The 15,339-nt window shown below is 52.5% G+C and overlaps 2 protein-coding genes across 2 annotated transcripts; one reads left to right on the top strand and one right to left on the bottom strand.

Annotated features, from left to right (window-relative positions):
- Window positions 1-195: 195 nt before the first annotated feature.
- Window positions 196-3,309, top strand: LOC121476541 (basic proline-rich protein-like; the record flags this gene model as incomplete). Its single annotated transcript, XM_041730632.1, is given in 7 exon segments — window positions 196-423; window positions 426-866; window positions 869-994; window positions 997-1,044; window positions 1,047-1,567; window positions 1,668-1,834; window positions 2,503-3,309. Coding segments are annotated over 7 exon segments (1,971 nt in total), but the record flags the coding sequence as incomplete, so codon positions are not given.
- Window positions 3,310-3,413: 104 nt separating this feature from the next.
- LIN7C (lin-7 homolog C, crumbs cell polarity complex component) lies at window positions 3,414-13,034 on the bottom strand. Its single transcript, XM_041730318.1, has 5 exons — window positions 12,977-13,034; window positions 10,499-10,617; window positions 9,947-10,018; window positions 8,144-8,353; window positions 3,414-7,311 (listed from the first exon to the last, which is right to left on the bottom strand). The coding sequence occupies exons 1-5, from the start codon at window positions 13,011-13,013 to the stop codon at window positions 7,156-7,158; spliced, it is 594 nt and encodes a 197-aa protein (XP_041586252.1). The 5' UTR covers window positions 13,014-13,034; the 3' UTR covers window positions 3,414-7,155.
- Between the last annotated feature and the right edge of the window lie 2,305 nt (window positions 13,035-15,339).

Genomic DNA, 15,339 nt, shown 5'->3' with positions numbered 1-15,339 from the left:
CCCCCCGCCAGCGGCCCTCCTCCTCCCCCCCCCCCCGCGGCCGCCTCCTCCCCCCCCCCCGCGGTCCCTCCTCCCCCCCCCCCCGCGGCCCTCCTCCTCCCGCCCCCCCCCCGTGGCCCTCCTCCTCCCCCCCATCCGCGGCCTCTCTCCCCCCGCCCCGCGGCCATCCTCCTCCCCCGCCCCCGCGGCCCTCCTCCTCCCCCCCCCCCCGCGGCCCTCCTTCCTCTCCCTCCCCCCCGCGGCCCGCCTCCTCCCCCCCCGCGCCACTCCCCCCCCCCCGCGGCCCTCCTCCTCCCCCCCCCCGCGAGCCCTCCTTCCCCCCCCCCCCGCGGCCCTCCTCCCCTCCTCGGCCCTCCTCCGCTCCCCCCGCGGCCCTCCTCCTCCCCCCCGCCCTGCGGCCCTCCTCCTTCCCCCCCCCCGGCGGCCCTCCTCCTCCTCCCCCCCCGCGGCCCTCCTCCCCCCCCCCCCCGCGGCCCCCTCCCCCCCCCCCCCCCCCCCCCCCCCCGCGCCCTCCTCCCCCCCCCCCGCGGCCCTCCCCCCCCCCGCGCCCTCCCCCCCCCCCCCCGCGGCCCTCCTCCCCCCCCCCGCCCCCCCCCCCCCCGCGGCCCTCCTCCCCCCCCCCCCGCGGCCCTCCTCCCCCCCCCCCCCCGCGCCCTCCTCCCCCCCCCCCCCCCCGCCCCCCCCCCCCCCCCCTCCTCCCCCCCCCGCGGCCCTCCTCCCCCCCCCCCCGCGGCCCCCTCCTCCCCCCCCCCCGCGGCCCTCCTCCTCCCCCCCCCCCGCGCCCTCCCCCTCCCCCCCCGCGCCCTCCCCCCCCCCCCCCCGCGGCCCCCTCCCTCCCCCCCCCGCGCCCTCCTCCCCCCCCCGCGGCCCTCCTACCCCCCCCCCCCGCGGCCCTCCTCCCGCCCCCCCCCCGCGGCCCTCCTCCCCCCCCCCCCCCCGCGGCCCTCCTCCCCCCCCCCCCCCCGCGGGCCCTCCTCCTCCCCCCCCCCCCGCGGCCCTCCTCCTCCCCCCCCCCGCGGCCCTCCTCCTCCCGCCCCCCCCGCGGCCCTCCTCCTCCCCCCCCCCGCGGCCATCCTCCTCCCCCCCCCCGCGCCCTCACTCCTCCCCCCCCCCGCGGCCCTCCTCCTCCCCCCCCCCCGCGGCCCTCCTCCTCCCCCCCCCCCGCGGCCCCTCCCCTCCCCCCCCCGCGCCCTCCTCCTCCCCCCCCCCCGCGGCCCCTCCTCCTCCCCCCCCCCCCGCGGCCCCTCCTCCTCCCCCCCCCCCGCGGCCCTCCTCCTCCCCCCCCCGCCCGCGGCCCTCCTCCCGCCCCCCCCCCCCGCGGCCCTCCTCCCGCCCCCCCCCCGCGGCCCTCCTCCCGCCCCCCCCCGCGGCCCTCCTCCTCCCCCCCCCCCGCGGCCCTCCTCCTCCCCCCCCGCGGCCCTCCTACCCCCCCGCGGCCCTCCTCCCCCCCCCCCCCGCGGCCCTCCTCCCCCCCCCCCCCGCGGCCCTCCTCCCCCCCTCCTCCTCCCCCCCGCGGCCCTCCCGCTGCCACCCTCCGGGACGCAGTGCAGGCTGGGAGGGCCTTTCGGTGCGGCCGCGGCCCCGGTGGCAGCGTTGGGCTGGGCCAGCGGCGGCAGACCGGGCCGGGCCGGGGCGGGGCGGGTTGGGTTGGGCCCGCCGGGCTGCAGGCCGCGGGGGCCGCCGGCAGGGGGCGCAGCCGCCCGCCCGCCCGCCGGGTCCCACGGGGCCTCGGCCGGGCCCGACGTGGAGCGCAGGGCTGCGGAGCGGGAAGGACGGCCCGCGGGCGCCCTCCTGTGGCCGAGTGCGAAAGGCTGCGAGGAAGACGACGGCGCAGGTACCCCTGCGGCTCCGCGCGGGGTGGGGGTGGGGGTGGGGGTGGGGGTGGGGGTGGGGGTGGGGGGCTGTGCCAGTGCCGCCCTCCGCCCTCAATAACATTTATTTTTAAAGAATATTTTATCTGGGACGCCCGGGGCGCTCCGCGGCTGAGCCCCAGGTCGCGACCCCGGAGTCCCGGGATCGAGTCCCGCATCGGGGTCCCCGGTGGAGCCTGCTTCTCCCCCTGCCTCGGTCTCTCATGAATAAATAGTCTTTAAAAAATAAAAACATAAATTTTATTTGACCGAGAGCACAAGTGGGGCACTTGGGCTCTCCTTGTGTCTCTCAAGAATCTTCCTTAAAATGAAAATGTCTGCAGTACAGCTCCCCTTCTCCCGAAGTTCGCACATCTCAGAAAGGATCTAGACGCCGGTTCAGACGTCACGGGGCGCCCAGGCCCTCCCCGAGGCTCGAGTCCCGGCTCGTGGTTTCCCTGGCCCCGCGGAGGCCGCTCTCCCGGGGGGGGGGGGGGGGGGGGGGGGGGGGGGAGGGGCGGCTGCGGGCACGGGGTCCGCCGTGGGGACGAGCATCCCGGCGGGCCGGGAGCCGGGGCCCTGGTGCAGCTGAGGGCGAGGCGGGCCCCCGCGGTCCACGCAGAGCGCGCTGCCGCCCTCTCGCCCTTCTCAGAGACGCCTGAAGCCGGGAGCGCGTTCACCGAACGGACCCGTGGGAACGCACCTCTTCTCCCGCTCAGCTCGTGGTCTTGGAGCTTCCCGCAGGTGGAGCCTATGTGCCCCAACAAAGCGCACAGAAGACGCACCACTGGTGACCCCTTCATCAAGGTCACAGTGGTGACCCGAGCGGCCGCGGCGCTGCCGTCCCTGGAAGGCGGGTGCGGACACGAGCGCCCCCGCCACCCCGCTCGGGCCACCGCGCCTGGAGCCACGACGCCGCGCGACGCCCCTGCCCCGGGCTCCGTTCGCGGCAGCCCCGCGGCCGCCCGGGCCACGCCCCGTCCCACGCCCCGTCCCACGCCCCGTCCCGCCGGGTCCGACCCAACAAGCCCCACTTGCCCTTGGCAGGACTCACGGAGGGCGGCCCCGGCCCGGCCCGGCCGCTGCACTTAGTCTCCGTCGGTCTCGGGCCCGAGCGGGCAAACCCCCGTCCTTGGGCGCCTTCCTCCTCGAGGGCCTCGTCCCCGTCCTTGGGGGGCCTCCGAGCGCTGCTGGAAGCGCAGGGCGGGCTCCCAGGCGCCGAGGAAGGGCCTGCTCACCGGGGCTGCCAGGCCGCAGGCTGCCCTCGAGGAAGGGCCTGCTCACCGGGGCTGCCAGGCCGCAGGCTGCGCTCGCTGACTCCCCGGAGCTCTCCCGGGCAACCACCGCCGCTCGGGCCTTCACAGACGCGGCCTCCCCGCGGCAGGCTCAGGCTCAGGCTCAGGCTCAGGCTCAGGCTCTGCTGCCCCGACACACCAGGGCACCGAGGCACCGAGGCACCGGGAAGCCCCGGGAAGCCCCGGGAAGCCCCGCCCGCCAGATCACAGGGCCCGGCCCGGGGCGCCGACCAGGCCACGCGGCCTCTCTCAAAAGAACACACGAGAATCTTTTCCGTAGTTATATTTTATGAAAGACAAAATACGGGAGTTCAAAGCTTCACTGGTAACCATCACACATTACGCCCTTTCCCCTACTTATTAGCCGTCTTACACAGACCTTCCAGAAACACATTCATCGTGCAGTTACGCCATTTCTTCCCCAGATCCAACACACAAGAACATAATACAAGTTTATTTTAAATAAACCTCAGAATCAGAATTAAATTTGTAAATGAAGTCATCTATCGAAAACCTGTTACATCTAGTTGGAGTGTATTTCTTTGCCTCGAACCAAAGAATTAAAGTAGAAGCATGTTGTTGCTGATTATTTTTAAAGACTATGTCCAGATACAAATTAGTTTGGAAGTTCTTGGAAAGTTAATGAGCGAGCAATTTGGTTCTCTCCACTATTTCATCATCAAAGAAACTGCAACAACCGTTGGAGAAACGCTATTAGGGAAATTCTGGACAACAGAAAGTGTAAAACCAGATTGTTAGAAGACAACAAAAGTTAGAAAATTCATAAACATACATTTATTCAAGAAACACAATTACCAGAGTCCTTGGTATTTCAGTGATCATTCCACATTATAAAATATTCACAACATGTATTCTTTTTAAGTCTACACCAAGTCATGCTGACATTCTTTTCAGATAAGCCATAGCCATTAAATGCTATAATATCCATGTAAATTGTAAACAAAGTACTTGAGCCAAACTACTTAAGTATTAAGTACTGAGCAAAAGAACTAAAAAATTTAGTAGAAGACAATGATTTTTTAAAAACACATCTGAATTACCAAATCCCAAAGAACTAGGCCATTACAATCTAGTATACTAATGGATAAAGTGGCCCTATGAAGACAGTACATAATTATCAACGACAGCATTTCTCATCTGCAGTTTTTAAATAGGCTTTCTCAATTAATAAATTTATTTTTGTTGAATTTTAAAGGCCAAGGGGGCAGAAAGATGACAGACATTAAACTACTGGCCAATTAAAGAAAAAAAGAGAAGAAAAACTATAATTACTTCCCAAATAAGGAATGCCAAGTATCTTTTATTCCTCAAGAAAGTACTAAGGAAGATAATCAATTATTGTATTTGCAGCTACTAAACAGTAGCTATAAATTGAACTATTCTGTTCTGATACTTCCAGATAGAGTCCAGTGTAATTAGAGCATTTTATAAAGGGGAAAGCAAGTGGTTCTCTACCCTACATGTCCTTTAGAACCACCTGGAAAGCTTAAAAAAGTAAGTATCTGGTCCCACCCTGGGAGATTCTGAACTTACCTGCTATGGAATGGGACTCCTGTATTAGAGTTTTTTTTTTTTTTAAAGCTCTGCGGGGTTTTCTAATGTGCAGTGAAGGTTGAGAAACCACTGAATCCACCCATTTTGAAATACCAAGAAAACAGATGGAAACTGGGTAGTTTACAATTTACAAATCAAAAGCTTATTTTATACTTATAATGTGCCTAGTTACGTTCATGAATCTAGATGACAATCCCCTTCACTCTCTCGCTAAGTAAGACCACTACTGTACATCTTTGCCACTGAATGAATTTTTCTATGGTCAAGATTTAAAATTCTGGGATACACTGAAAACTGCATTAACAAAAACAAACTACTGCTACTCATGCTCAACAGTAGCAAGCAAAACTACTGTATTTGGCTCCTTTAAGCTATCCTTATTTTAAGAATTATAAATAAGTGCCAACCCACACAACGAACAGATTGTGGATTACTGCAGAAGAAAAAAAAATTAGCTTACTCAACTTACTAAGTTTCAACACCAAAAAAGATTGAACTTGGCTGAAAGTTCTGAAACAGCAGAGATACTGAACCAGGAAGCTATAATTTATAATGAAATGTTGACACGCCCTTAAAAGCTACTACAGCTGTAGCTATACTAAAGTAAGATTTTTCAGGATTTATTTACCCTGTAATGCAAGAATACGAGCATACTAATATTACTGTTTTTATATGCACCGATCTCTCTCTTTAATAATGTAAAGCTCTACAACAAATACCTCTAATAACTTTACAATTAAATTAAAATAAGTCCATAATTCTTCTACACTACTTTGGTCTCAACGTTTTAAAACATCAATTAATTTTGAAAATACACAATTTAACAACATGATCCTATCAATACAAGCACGTTTTGTAGTGGACTAAAGACACATTCAACCATGCAATCCAGTGTTCAATACCTAAATGATAAATAACAATGCTGATTGACTTTTATTCTGAAAATCATTGAAAACTGGAATAATCTTGTAAGACTCACAGTGCTCACACACATGCAGAAAAAGGTATACATTGCTATTCTTCCTGAAGGAATGTTACAGAATGCCCACTTTTTACAGGGTAATTAGGATAAATTCCTTATGCATTTCAACCCATTATCTTCTTTTTAGCATCTGTCACTTAAAATTCTTATAAACCATACAAATGTTCCTATAAGTTGGGACCGAAAATGACCTCTGACTCGTAATTTCCACCTTTAAAAAGACCTCAGTCACGGTCCTACGCTAGTAGCTGCCTTTCAGTAAAAGAGTGACATCCAGTGGACAAATCAAAGAATCTCTCAGAATTCCCATCCTTTGAATCAAAGATCACATCTCTACATTCAACCATCTCGGTATGAATGAGTTCCTACTCATTTTGACTTAAGAGTGTGCAGACTCTTAGGAATAGATCACCTCATAATTTCTATATATCTTAAGCATATCCTTCTATCTTCTTCCTATTTAAAGTCAATTCTCCAAGTGAGCTAGTTAAGAGTGTGTAACTCTTGAGGCTAGTGAGGTTAAAGGTAGTATTTCGTCTTTGCTTCTGCTATTTCCCGGCACAAACTAACTGGCTCATCTCTAGGAATGCAAAAACCAAAATATAAGAAATATATTTAAATAAAAATGAATAGCATTAAAAAAATTTGCAAAAGATGAAACCTGAACCTGTTTTTGCATTTATGATTTATGATCTATTGTTGAACAGAGATATAATCAGTAATGCCAACAACCAAATTACATCCTCTTGCCTCACTGCTCAAATATTATGAAAGAATATATATTTTAGCAATGATTGTTTCAGTGTTTAAAAACTTTTATAAATCAGTATAAACGAATATTCATTATACGTTATGTTTAAATAAAAGTAAAAAATTTCCACTCTTGTGTTATGATTTACCACTGATTATATATATTATGTGTGTTCCAAGTACAAAATGCAGCAGTGGTGTTAACACTGATAGTGTAGTGAACTGCTGCTGTAGCTGAGACTGTTATGTTTCATTTCTTGGAAAACCGTAAAGAAATTTTACACATTAAAAAAAATAGAGTAAGCAAAAAAAGAGCTGGAGAACTGTTACTTTTAAATAAGCAGCCAAATGAAGAAAACTTTTTTTCCTAAAAAAAGATTAAGAATGTAAAAGTACTTTTTAATATTAAAAAAGCATTTTTAAAAATCTATAACAACTTTATGACAAAATCTGCATTTGAAAAAGGCCTGTAAAAACAGCAGGACAGAATTGCCCTCATCACCTTTCACTTTTTGTCAGAAAAAAGTGTATGCATCTCTGGAACCATAAACAATGTTAAAAGAGGTGTTTATAAAATGGCAAGGAGGATTTCACGGGAAGTTTCTGTTTCTTTTTTACAATCACTGGCATTGCGGCCATCAGTAGGTCACAAGTAAAACTTTTCTAGCTAAAAGCAAAATGGAATATACAGTTTTGAATTGCATTAGGTCTGTTGCCTGCGTTTTGCTGATCTCATTTTTTCAAAGCGTGACTCCATTTCTTCTAGGACCTTGGGTGTATATCGTACTACTAATTTAACCTTTCCCTGAGCTGCTTTCAGCAGTTCTACAGCTTTTTCATGATGTTCTCCTTCAACGCTCTAGGAAAAGAAAAACAGACATGAACACACACACAATTAATATCCCAGGTTTTGTTAAGTAACTCAAAACACAAAAATGTTTAAAATACACGTAAGTAAAAATGTTTTAATGCTGTATCATCTCAAACACTACAAACCTATGACATAATCTGGCTTTATCATTTTAATGGATGTGAAATCCTCGGCTAATCATCTTCTGTTTGGGACGGCCTGGGTGGCTCAGCGGTTGAGCGTCTGCCCGTCTGCCTTTGGCCCAGGGCGTGACCCCGGGGGGTCCTGGGATTGAGTCCCGCATCAGGCTCCCTGCGTGGAGCCTACTCCTCCCTCTACCTGTGTCTCTGCCTCTCTGTGCCTCTCATGAATAAATGAATAAAATCTTAAAAAATAAAAATAAAAGTAAATCATATTCTGTTTATAGCCCAGAAACTGGTTTTTAAGTTTCAAATAATTACTCTGAATACCAATCTATTTGCCCGATTATTTCACAAAGTCAGAAGTAAATTAGCCAACTGCTATTCTGTAAGACTAAAATCAGGGCAGACTTCTAATTTAATGTATTACCTTAACTACTAAAGAGCTTAATTACTTCATAAAAATCACACTAAGAATTGCTAATTGACACTGGAAAAGCAGCAAAACACACTTAAAATGCTTTAAAAAGTTATCACTGTACTGAATACTACTGCCCAGGATTTCCCCAAAGGACTTCTAAACTATGGTTCTTTGGTGTCGTGTCCCCCCCCCCCCCCATTATCTTCTGTTTCCATAACTCAAATACACCCCCAAGTGGTTACACTGCGTTACTACAAATAGGAATAAAAGTCATCCATACCACTCCATTAACAGAAAGGAGTTGATCTCCTCGCTTGAGGCCCCCATGCCTATCAGCAATTCCACCTGGAATTATTCGAGATATATAGATTGGAGAGTTTTGTTCTTTGCCTCCCATAATATTGAATCCAAGGCCTTCTTCTGTTTTTGGTAGCTCAACAACTCGAGGATGAGAATGTCCTTCGCTGGCAGCAAATGCAGCCACAGTAGCCTCAAAGAAAATTTTACATATTTTTAAAAAGGGATCTTTGTTTCAGTTCTTTTGTCTCTTTTTAAAAACTACTTCACTTTTGATGTCTGCATGCTCACAAATTCACTGGCAGTCTGGAGGAGAAGGTAAAGCCGAGCACAGGGGATTTTAGAAACGATGACTGGAAAGCATACCCTGGGTGTCTATGTAGGAGGTGTTGAGATTGGTTAGGTCACTCAGCCCACCCAGTGTCCAGAACTGCTGTGCAGCAATTGGCAAGCAGGCTCGCTTGGCAGATGAGATGACAAAACTCCTCCTGCAGCCAGCAGCCCTGTGCCTGGCTCCTTTAGGAAGGAGCTTCTGTACAAGACACAACCTACCTACACAGTAACCTATACGGAGATAGGTGTTCTTAGGCAGTCATTTGGGCGGCTGTATGATCTGTACTATATGCTAAATAAATAAATAATTCAGGATCGAGAAAAAGACAGGTACACGTGACCAATGTGAATTTTTGTGTTGCTTTAGTGAACTACCCAGTTATGACTAAAACCCTACTTTAACACTTCTTTAAAACTTTAAAATTTAGGCTAATGTACACTAATCCTAACACAAAGTTAGGTTATTTGGCTTCAGGTTATTCGGCTTCATTCTGCTTTTAAAGGTAATTAAGTAATCTGGTACCATTTTTCACGATAGATCAGGGTGCATGAGCAAAAATGGGGAGTAGGACAAGAAGGAAATCAAGATGTGTTGACTACTACTAGGTTCCAAGCTCTGAAAGAAGCCTTGTTTTACAGATTATAGAACAAGAAATTCAGTAAGCTGTGAAGGTCATAAAACTAAGGAATTTCAAGCCAAGTTTCTAGCTCTTTTTATACTCTTCCAAACTATATCCACATGTTTAAGTGTTTATATTCAACAGAGAATCCAATATTTCCTTTTATGGACCAGTAACTATCAAGGCAAAATTACCTGCTAATGACTAGTTCTAGTGTAAGTCACCTACTGCTGATACTAAGTTATTCTAACAAGACATGAGACACATTGATGCTAGAAATATAGGAGGTTCTAGAACACTGCCACAGAAAAGCACATTGAAACCTGTCATATGCAGCTCTGAAGAGGTAACCTAACCTATGACATTACCCCGTATTTGCAGAGTTGAGGTAAAGGAGAAAAGCAAAGAGCAGCCTGGGAGTGTATCCAGCTCTACCATATGCTGTCTGTGTGGAGAAAAATAACCTAATGTAATGCTTCCTCATCAAGAAAATGAGGATAATATATTTCAGAATTTTGATGAAAAATTACATAATTAATAATAAAGTATGTATACTATATATAAAAGTTATGTATTAACATGTGTATTATTTGTGTGCAAGTGTATGTTTAATGCATTATCGAAACTGTATGATAAAATATTTGTTGTAAAGCCGATAAAAATGTCTTCTCTGTATCTGAGATAGTTTAGTGTGATGTGAAGGATAATCCATGTTATCAGCTTTCAAAATAAGCCTATCAAATATCTAAGAATTACATATTTTAAACCTCTCATTTATGATATATTTTCTCATTTTTACTAGCTGGAAAAAAAAACAAAAAACAAAAAACTACCTTTGCAGTTGCATTAGCTCTCACTTCAGGACTGCTACTGATGTCCACAGTCTCATAGACGTGTTCATATACCTGTAAAACCCAGAGATATCATCATGCTTTAAAATTTCAGAATATACCACATTTGAGGTATAAGTCAAGTTAATCAGTGTGTTCAAGTTTTAGGCAAAGTTATGCCATCTTGGTAAAATATTTCTCTAAAAAAAAATCCCCAAAAATGAAGAGGTACAAAAAAAAGTCACAGGCATGAAATGTATAGCATAGGATATACAGTTTTCATATTGTCATAACACGTTTGGGGACAGAGGATGACTAGACTTATTGTGGTGAGCACTGAATAACGAACAGAATCGTGGAATATACTGTACGCCTGAAATTCATACAGCATTGTAGGTTTATTATACTTCAATAAATTTTTTTTCCAAAAAATGAGAGGGATAGGTTCTAAAATTTTCTAAAGTTTGTTTCCTAAAAACTTCTGACCAAATTTCAGAGTATGATCTTACATCCAATTAACTCAAGTGTTCAGTAAATTTAAGCCTATTTACTCACCTCTCTCACAGCATTGCAGAATTCACTTTGAAGGACTCTTTGTAAAGCCTGCAGTTTCTGTGGTGGCACCTCTCCACTTCTTTGCAGTTTTTCCAACAACTCTATTGCTCTACAAATATCTAAAGTCAAACAGACACACACTGATCATTTTCTCTGAAGATTCGTTAAATGCCTTGTAACAGGATTCAGTACTCAGGGATTAACCAGAAAAATGTAGAATACAGAGGGAAAAAAAAGCCTAAGAGTATGAGCTTGCATGTTTGAGGGGGTATGTGAATACACATACGAGGGAGGGAGTGCAAAATCTGAGAACGCTAAATTTTATGTAATTAGGAGCCTTATGTTGCATACATATAAGATCTGGAAAAAAATTATCTTTGAGATGAAGGAAAACTGAATATAAAATACTAAATGTCACAGAAAAGGACAGGGGTTCAAATGTGAAGACACACGAACATTGGATGGCTTCATAATGCTGACGGTTCTATCTGGAGCTCATTAGTCACTAAAAATTTATCTATCATTATCAGTAATCAAAGCACTGAGTAGCACAAACACTGTGTGCTAGGGAAATCCTTGTTCATTTCTGAAAGAAAACCACAATTTACATGTGGATGTGAACCATTCAACAACAGATGCAGTTAGTGGCAGGAACACAGTTAAAACAATGGTAAAACATGTTCGGAAATTCTCATGGGAAGTGTGTTTTATAAATCAATACATTTTTTAAGATTCAGAGTCATGTTGGGGCGCCTGGGGGGCTCAGTCGGTTGAGCATCTGCCTTTGGCTCAGGTCGTGATCTCAGGGTCCTGGGATGAGCCTCGGGTCAGGCCCTCCGCTCACTGGGAAGTCTGCTGCTCCCTTTCTCTCTGCCCCCCTCCTGGCTCCTCCCCCTCTCTCAAGTAGGTAAATAACATCTTTTATTAAAACAAAACAAAACAAAAGATTCAGTCATGTTAAAACACTGTTATAACTGCCTCTATTTTTTTTTTTTAAACTGTGTTTTTGTACCCCAGGAGGCTAGAGTACCTATTATTCTTTGCCTCCTTTTAAAAGAAAAAAGCTCTAAACTTTATACTATACCAAGCCTGGAACGTTTTCTTTATAGAATTAACATGGCCTTCCTGTGTATGCGGCTGCAAAAGTAGGAATAAATGTAGTGAAACAAGCAGTAGCTTTCCCGATTCCAGGTAATAAAAGCTTCAACCGCTGTTGATCACATGCAAGGGGATCAGACTTTCCCCATTCTGATTTCCCACAATTAAAATGACTGGTGAACGCCGACTGCTGGCTCATGGATTACTTTAACCTACAAAGTCACCACATGTAAGCTATATGGATATTTCCAATCAACAGGAGATGGAAACGAAACGACTCTTTGCTGAACCTCAAGTGTACCTCGTCACGTGTTCACATGTCCTCCGACTGAATTTTGAGTTTTGGCTATTTTGGAAGACGCTCCGGACCCTGATCGTAAGGCGCTAATTTTACACTGGGCGCTGCTGGGAGTGTTTGTTAACCAGAACTGGAGAGAAGCGACAGTGGGGGGGGGGGGGGGGTCCTCTGTCTTGTCCGGCTACATGGCAGCCACTAGGAATTCACCCTACCAAGCTGCTGAGCCTTCTGTCACAGACCCAAGGACTCTGAAAAAGCAAAAAAAAAAAACAAAAAAAAAAACCCAAAGCCGTGAGCACCCCCTAGTACGCGCCAGAGGTGCCGTCTCGCGGTCTGTGCTGCGGCTTGCAAACCACAAAAGACCCCGCCAGCGCGTCGGAATCCCACCACCACCACCACCACCACCGGCTCCGCTACCGGGGAACAGCCCCGCTCCCATCTGCAGAGCACAGCGCCGCTGCGCTCAGGAGGAGGAGGAGGAGGAGGAGGAGGAGGTCACACCCCGGAGGACCTGCTCCGCGGTCAGTAAAGATGCTGTGACTCGGGCGCCGGGAGGGGGGCCGGGGGGGGGCATCTGCCCGCGGCCCAGGGCGTGACCCCGGGTCAAGGGGTCGAGTCCCGCGTCGGGCTCCTGCGTGGGGCCTGCTGCTGCCTCTGCCTGCGTCTCTGTGTATTCTCATGAGTAAATAAATAAAATCTTTAAAAAATGTTTATCCAAGCGAGGCCGGCAGCGAGGCGCACCGCGGAGCAGCAGCGTCCGGCTCCCAGGTCGAGGCCGCGTCGGCGCCCGCCCGCCCGCCCCGGCACCTGCCGCGTCCGCCGCGTTACGTAACCGCCCGCGGGGCCGGCGCGGCGCTCGCCTCGGGGGGACCCGGCTCCGGACACCGCCCCCGGGAGCGCGTGGGCGGCGAGGGCGGGTGGGCTGCGCCCCGGGCACGGCCGCTGCCGGCAGGGCGGGCGCCGAGGAGCGCGCGGGGCCCCGCCCGGGGGGCCGCAGGCGCCCCCTCCCCCAGCGACAGGGCGCGGCGAAGCGCGGCGACGGGCAGCCCGGATCCGGGGCGCGGGGCCTCGGCCGCACTCACCCCTCTCCAGCCGCACGGGCTCCCCCAGCGCCGCCATCTTCTCCCTTTGCCCGCGACCCACAGGAAATGACGACACGGGGCGCGGCGGGGGCGGGGCTTAGCGGCCGCCGGGGGCGGGGCCTCGCCGCATCGCGAGAGTCGGCGCGGTGCTCCGGCGGGGGCGGGGGCGGGGGCGGGGGGCTCGCTGGGGGCCGCCCTGGGTCCCCTCGCCCGGCCTCGCGCCCCCGCGGTCCCCTCCGCTCCGGGACGCCGTGGCCGCGCGGCATCGCTCCGATTGCGCACACGCGGTCTTAAGGGCCTGACCCCGGGCGCCTGCGTGCTTCCCGGTCGTGACCCCGGGGTCCCGGGTTCGAGTCCCGCGCCGGCCCCCACGTCGTCCCCATCTCCTCCCCGGAGCTCCCCGTCGGGAACCTGCAGCGGGCGGCCCCTCCCGCGCCGCTTCCCGCCCCCGGAGACCCGCAGGCTCTGAGCCCTGAGCTGTCAGCCGCCCCCGTGCCCCAGAGCGACCTCCAGCTGCGGGGCGCCGCCCACCGCCGCGCCCGGGCCCTGCACCCCTCCCGCTGCACCCGCCTCCCCCTCCCCGGCTGCTCAGGAGGCACCACTGGGCCCAGCTGGGGGTTCTCCCCATGTTCCCCTCCATCCCTGCTGGTCCCCGGCCCTGCACCCCTCCCGCTGCACCCACCTCCCCGGCTGCTCAGGAGGCACCACTGGGCCCAGCTGGGGGTTCTCCCCATGTTCCCCTCCATCCCTGCTGGTCCCCGGCCCTGCACCCGTCCCGCTGCACCCACCTCCCCGGCTGCTCAGGAGGCACCACTGGGCCCAGCTGGGGGTTCTCCCCATGTTCCCCTCCATCCCTGCTGGTCCCCGGCCCTGCACCCCTCCCGCTGCACCCGCCTCCCCGGCTGCTCCGGAGGCACCACCGGGCCCAGCTGGGGATTCTCCCCATGTTCCCCTCCATCCCTGCTGGTCCCCGGCCCTGCACCCCTCCCGCTGCACCCACCTCCCCGGCTGCTCCGGAGGCACCACTGGGCCCAGCTGGGGGTTCTCCCCATGTTCCCCTCCATCCCTGCTGGTCCCCGGCCCTGCACCCCTCCCGCTGCACCCACCTCCCCGGCTGCTCAGGAGGCACCACTGGGCCCAGCTGGGGGTTCTCCCCATGTTCCCCTCCATCCCTGCTGGTCCCCGGCCCTGCACCCCTCCCGCTGCACCCGCCTCCCCGGCTGCTCCGGAGGCACCACCGGGCCCAGCTGGGGATTCTCCCCATGTTCCCCTCCATCCCTGCTGGTCCCCGGCCCTGCACCCCTCCCGCTGCACCCGCCTCCCCGGCTGCTCCGGAGGCACCACTGGGCCCAGCTGGGGGTTCTCCCCATGTTCCCCTCCATCCCTGCTGGTCCCCGGCCCTGCACCCCTCCCGCTGCACCCGCCTCCCCGGCTGCTCCGGAGGCACCACCGGGCCCAGCTGGGGGTTCTCCCCGTGTTCCCCTCCATCCCTGCTGGTCCCCGGCCCTGCACCCCTCCCGCTGCACCCACCTCCCCGGCTGCTCAGGAGGCACCACTGGGCCCAGCTGGTGCTTCCCCAGCATGTTCCCCTCGGTCCTTGCTGGTCCCCAGCCCTGCAGCACCACACACGTGCTCATCTTTTACTCCTTGTTCAGCCGCAAACACCTATGTCTAGTGTGCACCAGGCGCCTTGCTCCTGGGAAGGCCGCTCAGCACAAGACAAACGCAGACATCGCCCTCCTTTCTTCAGATATTTCCTTTTCCTCCACCCTCCAGCCCTCCCCTCGGTGACCTGACTCTCAGGTACACCCCACTGTCTGACCCTGTCTCACAGCTCTCTGGCCCTGTATTCATTTTGTTTTTTCAAAGTTTTCTCTTTTCAACATCTGATATTCTCTTGATCCCAATGGTTCAGTTGTCATTTCAGAGTTATAGTTTTTATCCGTAATGGTTAGATTTAAGGGTGGGCGTGTGTGCGTTTTGACATTTTGCATGTCCTTCCTTACCATGTTCGATCTTTTTCCCACAGCGTCTTGGACATACCGAATGCGATTATAATGACGATTTTAATGGTTTTATTCTAATTCTCTCATCTGTGCTATTTCCGGCACTGTTTCTATAGATTGATTTTTCTCTTCATTACGACCCGTAATTTCCTGTTTCTGGCCTGATCAGTGAGATGTATACATATATGTGAGTGAGATACGGGCGAGGCATTGTGAAATTTACTTTTCGGGGGCCGGATATTTTTGTATCTCTAGGAGTATTTTTGAGGTTTGTTTTGAAGTCCAGATAGGAAACTTGAAAACAGTTCTGTCCTTTGAGGATTGATTTTTAAGCTTTGTTAGGTGGAACCAGTTGAG

This window comes from Vulpes lagopus, chromosome 15 (genome assembly GCF_018345385.1).
Source record: "Vulpes lagopus strain Blue_001 chromosome 15, ASM1834538v1, whole genome shotgun sequence".
Lineage (NCBI taxonomy): Eukaryota > Metazoa > Chordata > Mammalia > Carnivora > Canidae > Vulpes > Vulpes lagopus.
The sequence above is the reverse complement of the archived record's forward strand: the minus strand, read 5'-3'. Positions and strand labels throughout refer to the sequence as shown.

Coding starts and splice junctions, on each gene's coding strand:
- LIN7C (XM_041730318.1), bottom strand. CDS start 13,013: ATGGCGGCGCTGGGGGAGCCCGTGCGGCTGGAGAGGG. Junction 10,019..10,498: donor TCTGCAATGCTGTGAGAGAG/GTGAGTAAATAG, acceptor TGGGTTTTACAG/GTATATGAACACGTCTATGA. Junction 8,354..9,946: donor GAGCTAATGCAACTGCAAAG/GTAGTTTTTTGT, acceptor ATTTTCTTTGAG/GCTACTGTGGCTGCATTTGC.